The following is a 7,967-nucleotide window of genomic DNA, read 5'->3' on the forward strand; positions in this document are numbered from 1 at the left end:
GGTCCCCCTGCCTCCCTATCTGGGATTACCAGGCATCATCAGACCTTCTGGTCCCCCTGCCTCCCTATCTGGGATTACCAGGCATCATCAGGCAGGGCTTTGTTTTCTTTTGAAGACAGATCTGTGTTGTCCTTGCTCACCTTACACTCTTGGGATCACAAGAGTGCACTTCTAGCAGACATGAATTTCTCAAAAGGATATTTAGATGGGAAAAGGGACTAATCCAATCACTGTCCACCAACCCCTCACAATTACTAGTGCCATTCCAACAACCATAAGACTTTAAAGTTTTAAAAAAGAGAAAGAGACATGGTTTTACTCTGTAGTGCTGACTGGTCTGGCATTCTATGTACAACAGGTTGGTCTTGAACTCACAGGGATCCTCTTGCCTCTGCCTTCTGAGACCTAAGACTAACAAATCTATTAGCCATTCCTGACAAGTTTTTTCTTAATTAGATTTATTCATTTCAATGTTATCTGTATTTTGCTTGTGTTGTGTAGGTATGTATACCACATGAGTGCTTGGTGTCCTGGAAGGTCACAAGGTAACATCAGGACCCCCTAGAAGTGCAGTTACTGATGTAGAAACCACTGTATGGGCACTGGGAGCCACCTGGGTCCTGGTCCTCTGAAGAGCTCCAAGTGCTCCTGTCTTTTTCTGTGTGGCTAATTTCTTGTTTAAACCCCAATGCCTCTCAAAACTAGTATCTGGCTTTGATCTATGATTTTCAAAGAAAACTGAGCATCTGTTTACATCCTGTCACATGCTCCAGTGGCCTGTGGGGAAGCTGGCTCAGATTAAAGTACAGTACTTGAATTGTTTTGTTCTCTAAAGTGACAGGAAGAAAAAAAATAAAATAAATAAAAAAGTGACAGGAAGCCATGGCCAGTTTCATGTCTGAGGCATCAAAACTACATTAAAACTACAAAAAGCACAGTTGCTAAGTCCGCCAGACCTTCTTCTCTCAGAAGCATGATTCTTGTATAGATAATAACCCTACCTTGGTAGCCCCATCTCCTGGAACTGGCTTCAGAGAGAGCTGAAATAAAATGAAAATGCAATTTCAAAACAGATCCAACTTAAGATTATACAACCAAATGAAAAAGCCCTGAGAGAAGTTTGACTTACCTCAGCTCTGACATATGCTTTCCTTATTTTAAATCCCAATTTCTGAGCTAATTCTTGAGTTAGTTTTATTACATGTTCATCCTAAAAAAAAAAAAAAAAAGCCAACATTCATGAATGTATCTGCAGTGAAACAATCAAACAGGGTCATGACGTTTCCTAGCTAGACACTTGGTTTATTAGCTATCACACTCAACTGGAGCAGGCTGACGGCTGCAGGAAGTCCTGATTCTTTCACTTGCCATTTCTCCACGCGAGAGCAGTAAAATATTTGATGCAAACAAGTAAGCTGAAGAGTCCATTACATACCTGAGGCACTGCTAAGGAGCACTTTGCTACAGCATCGTAGGCCTCTTTGTAGCGCCCTAAGTCACTCAAAGCCTTAGATTTCCGATACAGAGCCTTGCAGTTACTGGCATTAATACTGAGGACAGCATTACAATCTTCCAAAACTTTATCATGGAAACCCTGGTGGGAAAGGCCGAAAGAGAAAGCCAGAGTCACACAATTAATACCTCACTCTGATGCCTGTTTCAGACATGAAAACAAATACGTGACCACATTCTATGACTCTCAACTTAAATTCAAAGTTCACAATGTTATTTTTCATTTCCGTCATTTTGTTAGGATGTTCCACATACATAAAAGTGGGAAATTATCATGAATATCTATGTACTTCCTATCCTGTATCAGACAAATATGAGTACTTGGTCAGAGAGCCCTATGTCTCCAAGGAAGAAAGCTTCTGGGACATGGCTGGTACCCCAGTGTCATAATCTACCCGATTTCCTCTCATTATCAGCACTGCTTTTTAAATCCATTAAAGATGTCAAATGTGGAGGCTGGGGAGATGGATTGCAGTTAAGAGTACTGGCACCCTTCCAGAGGACTCAGGTTCAATTCCCAATGTCCACATGGAGGCTCACAACATCCTCCTCTGGCTGCACAGGCACCAGGCAAACATGGCAGTGCACAGACACAGGCAAAACACTCAAACACATATACACATGCACGTACATGCACGCTGGTAAAAGGTAAAACAAAATAAATAAATCTAAAAAATACATTTTTAAAGTCATGTGAGGGGTTAGTGAGATGGCTCACCAGGTAACCCTGATGACCCAAAGCTGCCTCTGATTGCTACGCTCTCATTCTCTCTGCGCTATAATAAATAAATGAAGTGGGTAACTACAGTAATGATAGTATGATATGTACATATATAAAATGTGTATACGTATACACATACATTTTGGGGGGGGGCAAGGTAACATGACACCCACAAACCTCCACTGCTGACATGTCAATTTTAAAAGTAAAATATAAGTAGCTCTCAAATAGCTTATTAACCAGGGACACATTATAGAAAGCAACATTAGCCACCCATGAGCACACATGCACAGTGCAGCTCAGTGGTACATGCCTAGTACCATGCTATTGCATTAAAAGCATAGGGGCTAGGCTCCACACCTAGTCCAGGGCAAAACTTAGGAAAATGGCCTCTTATTAATATATTACAGCACTGAAGAAAATGCTCTAGAACTCACCATATTAGAATAGCAGGCAATACGATTTATATGAAGTTTTTCAATGATTTCTTTAGGAATTAAAATTTCTTCAGACTTCGCATAATCAGCTATACTCAAAGCTTCTGAGTACTGACTTAGAGAGCTACTCCAATCACATTCCCGGTAAGTATCATTTCCTTCATTAAAAAGATTTCTCACGAGAGCATGCAAATACACCTAAAAAGAGAAAATTACCTCTTGAAGCCAGAACAAGGTAAGAAAGAAGTAAATATCATGTTTATGCCTGAAACCCCAGAGAGCACTGCTGTAGGAAAGCCTGTCGCTGCTGCCTTGCTAGGAAGTTCATCTTTCCTACTTTTGCAAGAGAAAATACACTCTCCCTATGAGAAAAAAACAGGGTCAAAAATACTTTTTAAGTGTACTGTGTACATCTCTGATTCTGGACAGGTAATAGACACTTGGCACAGTCCTCAGTCAAGAGAGAACAATTTACATTTATGGCTTCAAATCTGCTGTCATCCTCCTGCCTCTGCTTCTCAAGAGCTGAGATTACAGGTATGAGCCACCACACCCAGCTTTGGTTTAAGTCTTTGACTTTCTTTCAGAAGTCTTTCTGAGAAGGCAACAGTAATAAAGACTTTCATGTGCTGCTATGCAGCACACTAGGGAGTGTGTGCATGTAGGTATGCACACATGCACAGTACCCTTTAGTATTTTCATGTCTTTACCAAAACAGTCAAACCTTTCCACATTTTTAACACATCATTTACATTTCGTGTTTAAAAACGTTCTGTCACTTGTGGGGACTGGGAAGAGTAGTTTTATGCATGCGACTGTGAAAAAGAATTTGGGAGTCAGACCTCTCCTTCCACCATGTGGGACTCATTCAGGTCATTAGGCTTGGTGCCTGGCGCCTTCCCATGCTAAGCCATCTCTCTGGCCCTGTATTTCTTCTTTTACAAGCTATTTCCTTACATTGTTGCCTGATTTATGGGAAGGAGATAAGGCTAATAATTTGCTTACTAAGCGACTATACCTATTTTTCGATATGTACAAAAAAATACCTTGATATTCTAAGAGACCTTTTCTATCACAAGATCCTAATATGCACATATTTAAAATGCCTAGACTGTTAAGGAACAACCAGGCATCAAGGCCTGATGTGGTCTATGACGTGTCACACAACCTCTGTGGGCCCAGCTCCACGTGCGGGAGAACAAAAGGATTTTCCAGATATTTCGGCCAAAGACTTAAGACTTCCCTCATTAAAATAGGGAGGAAAAGAAGCTGAACACAGGAGGAGGAGGAATGTGGACACTTGCAGACACACATCCTCAGAGATGAGAAGCAATGGCCTTCTTCTCCCTGTGCTTAGCCAATTCAACCCAGCTCTTCCCTCCCATTCTTTAGACAACTCTCCTTCTGTGCCACCAAGACTTATCAAGATGAAAATGATGACACCCACATTCTCTGTTCAATTCCACCCCATGTGTAATTGATGAAATAGTATTGACAGAGGGCTCTAAATCCACACTAACTCAGAATACACTAACACAGGAAAGAAAATACAGGACAACTGTCCCAAAAAGTCCCAAAGGCTGTTCTATTTTTTTTTCTTTTTTTTTTTTTTTTTTGGTTTTTCGAGACAGGGTTTCTCTGTGGCTTTGGAGCCTGTCCTGGAACTAGCTCTTGTAGACCAGGCTGGTCTCGAACTCACAGAAATCCGCCTGCCTCTGCCTCCCAAGTGCTGGGATTAAAGGCATGCGCCACCATCACCCGGCAAGGCTGTTCTATATAGAAGAGATTGGCAAGCTTTTCCTATAAATGCCAAAAAGTGAGCATTTAAAGCACTGTGGGACACTTAAGTTCTGTCCTATGTCCCAAAGTGCCACAGAGAACACATAAACAAAAGGCTGCAGTTGCAGTATTCTGATAAAGCTTTATTTGTGAAAGAGGGTAGCTGGTCAGGGCAGCTGTGACACAAGGCCAGAGTTTACTAAATCCTGCTGCAGATGATAATTCTTGGACTACTGTGACTATCCACAGCTCTTCCCAAAGTCATTACCGCATATTGCTCCTGGGTCCCTGGATATGACAGCGGAGACCTGAGAAGAAGAAACAAATCCATTGTAATTACCAAGATCTACTGGAAGTCTTGTTCATTTGTTGTGAGTCAGTACCCCTGATGGACATGGAACTCACTGAGATCAGCCCACCTCCACATCCCACGGGCTGGGATTGCAAGAATGCTCCACCCTGACAGGCTCCCTAGCAGCATTACTCAGCCAGAAGTTATCTTAAACTGTGCTTTTTAGGGGCTGGAGAGATGCTCGGTAGTTAAAAGTATTTGCTGCTCTTGCAGAGGACCCTGATTTCAGTTCCCAATAACCATATGGCAGCTCAAAGATCCAATACTCTCTTTTGGCTTCTGAATGCAGAATTCCTATTACAAGTGCTAAGATATGTCTCCTCCCCAAAAGGACCAGAGACCCTTCTGCCTGAACATGTCCCTGAACAAAAGCTGTCTGTCACTGGTGCTGTTCCTAACAGCAAAGCCCAACAGCCAAAGCCTTCTGTGCTGCAGATGTTCACTCCAGATGTTTAATTCGCCAGAATGCTTCTTATGGAAATACATCCCAATTCTTCAGACTAATTTGGGGTAAGGGGCTGCAACATCAGGGCTGTAACCCTAAAAATATAAAAATATTTTTTAAAAAAGTATAAGAATACCCAAAAGGGGGCGCCTGCCTTTAATCCCAGTACTTCAGAGGGAGGCAGATCTCCAAGTCCAAGGCCAGTGTGGTCTACAGAGAGCTGCAGGACAGCTAGGGCTACAGAGAAACCCTGTCTTGAAGAACAACAACAACAACAAAAATAATATCCAAAAAGAAAAGGGAAAAAAGTGCTCAAATGAAAACGTCCTTTCCAACCCAACCTGAACACTGTGACAGTTCCTAGTCTGTCAGGGATGGATTAATGCTTATAATCCAATACTTCTGAGATTGAAGCAGGAGGACTGCTAGGAGTTTGAGGTTTTCTTGGGCTACAGTGATTCTACTTCAAAACAGAACAACACGAGCCTGGAAAAACCCAAGAGATCTCTGATTTTCCACATGTGGACTTCATACATAGTACAGGGGTGGTCATCGGATAAACACAGCAGTGGGCCATGAAGTATCAAGTTCTTACTGGATGAACTGTAGACCTTCCTTAATATTGTGCTGTCTTTTTCTTCTCTCCTCGGACACACTGGACATGTTACCCGCACATCCACTTGCTAATTGAGCAATCTGCAAAGAAACAAGGCACAAAATTACTGTACCTGCCAGCAATTCTGCATTCCCCACTAAACATCCAGAACTCTAAGCAGTCAGGAAGCAGAGGAAGGCAGATCTCTGTGAGTTCCAGGCCAGCCTGGTCTACAAAGGAGTTCTAGGACAGTCAAGGCTACACAAGAGAAACTCTGTTTTGCAAAAATAAAAAAACAAAAAAAATTCCATGACTCTAAGCTCTCATTCAGACCACAAAACACAACCATCTCCATAATCCCTGGACACTAAGGAGCTGTCAGTCCCTTTTCTTTGGGGTCCCTCCAATGCGTCCACAGCATGCTATTTTCAGGCTGCTAAGGACATCCTGGATGTGCCTCCTAAATGTCTCCATTCAAAGGCATCTCCCTTCCTCATACAGGTTTTGTTTCTTCCCTGTCAACCCACATGCATGAGCTGCAACAAGAACAATCTCAGCCTTGTTTAACTTCTGGAAGATCTCCAGAAATGAAAACTTTACCTCCGCCTGCCTCAAAGGGAACCTGATATCCTAGTAAGCAGAGCCTGAGCTTCTGAGTTAACTCTACAACAGTATGGACAGATCTCCACAGTGACTCATGCCACTGCTATCCATCCCTCTGACCAACCTTCACTGAGAAGTTCCCAGTAACTTACACAGAACCTCTGAGAAGGGGATAAAAGAACTGGATCTTCTTCCAGGACTCTTCAATCCCTAGCATGCACACTGACAGTTCCTAGCCATCTGGGGCTCTAGTTCCAAGGACTCTAACACCTTTTTCTAAGCTCTTCTCAGGCACTACATGCATGTGGTACACAGGCATATATGAGCAAAACACCCACACACAGTTTTAAAACATGGATTCCCTTCCAGGCGGTGCCTTTAATCCCAGCACTCGGGAGGCAGAGGCAGGCGGATCTCTGTGAGTTCGAGGCCAGCCTGGTCTACAGAGCTAGTTCCAGGACAGACTCCAAAGCTACAGAGAAACCTTGTCCTGAAACACCCAAACAAAACAAAACAAAAATGGATTCCCTGATCCCCACTCTAGATTCCCAGTCTCAGCGTATGACACTGCTCATTTGCGCAGTGTCCTTTACTGTTGGAGGTCAGCAATCTCTCTAGCTACCAGGGGTGATCATCAAAGATATCTCCAGATATTGCCAAACATCCCGGAGGGGTGAGGGGCAGAGGGGCTCCAATCACCTCCCCCACCCTAGCTGAGAACTGATACCACAATGAACAAGGTATCTATCTTAGCACGTAATTCATGTGTTCAGACTGGAGACAGTAGGAACCCACACCTCAGCAGGCAGCTAAAATGTTCTCGTCCTCCGACTGCTTGCCACTGTCATGTCATTTTCAGAGATATGGACTGAATACCCAAAGGCTGACTGGCATGCATCTTCCTGATCTTTCCGCACTGTCAAGCATCTGTATTTGATACTATAAAAGTGATACTCAGAAAAGACATCTATCACTCGTTTTCACATATTCCCCAGGTGTAGTGACATGCACCTTTAATCATAGAGCGAATTCCAGGACACCCAGCTTACACCCTGTCTCAAAAAACTAAAAACTTAAAATAAATAAAAATCAAATACTCCTCCATCTTATGAGAAGGGGAATCAGGAAAAGGCAGAAAGTTAACTATGGGTAGTAAGTACAAGAATTTATTTTTATGTCTTTGAAAATTTCCAGAACGAGTTTTTAAAAATCCATAACACTGAGGGCTGAAAAGATGGCTCAGTGGTTAAGAGCACTAGCTGGGCAGTGGTGGCACACACCTTTAATCCCAGCACTTGGGAGGCAGAGGCAGTTTGTGGCCAGCCTGGTATACAAAGCAAGTTCCAGGACAGGTTGCAAAGCTATACAGAGAAACCCTGTCTCGAAAAATCAAAAGAAAAAAAAATTAGTCAAGAAGCAGGCAAGAGGGCTGGAGAGATGGCTCAGCGGTTAAGAGCACTGCCTGCTCTTCCAAAGGTCCTGAGTTCAATTCCCAGCAACCACATGGTGGCTCACAACCATCT

At 43.0% G+C, this 7,967-nt stretch overlaps 1 protein-coding gene across 6 annotated transcripts in view; it reads right to left on the reverse strand.

The window, feature by feature from the left end:
- Window positions 1–7,967, reverse strand: part of Zc3h7a (zinc finger CCCH-type containing 7A) — a 43,483-nt gene that overhangs the window by 22,107 nt on the left and 13,409 nt on the right. For 5 of the 6 annotated variants that reach the window (XM_005349319.2, XM_005349320.3, XM_026780411.1 and 2 more), the window contains exons 2-7: window positions 5,842–5,942; window positions 4,718–4,757; window positions 2,671–2,868; window positions 1,436–1,594; window positions 1,130–1,210; window positions 1,002–1,040 (exon numbers count right to left, since the gene is read on the reverse strand). In XM_005349319.2, the coding sequence (XP_005349376.1) occupies window positions 1,002–1,040; window positions 1,130–1,210; window positions 1,436–1,594; window positions 2,671–2,868; window positions 4,718–4,757; window positions 5,842–5,909 (585 nt within the window). In that variant the 5' untranslated portion in view covers window positions 5,910–5,942. The remainder of the gene's footprint in view (window positions 1–1,001; window positions 1,041–1,129; window positions 1,211–1,435; window positions 1,595–2,670; window positions 2,869–4,717; window positions 4,758–5,841; window positions 5,943–7,967) is intronic. The other variant, XM_013347356.2, reaches the window with a different exon arrangement.

Source organism: Microtus ochrogaster, chromosome 7, assembly GCF_000317375.1.
Source record: "Microtus ochrogaster isolate Prairie Vole_2 chromosome 7, MicOch1.0, whole genome shotgun sequence".
Classification (NCBI taxonomy): domain Eukaryota; kingdom Metazoa; phylum Chordata; class Mammalia; order Rodentia; family Cricetidae; genus Microtus; species Microtus ochrogaster.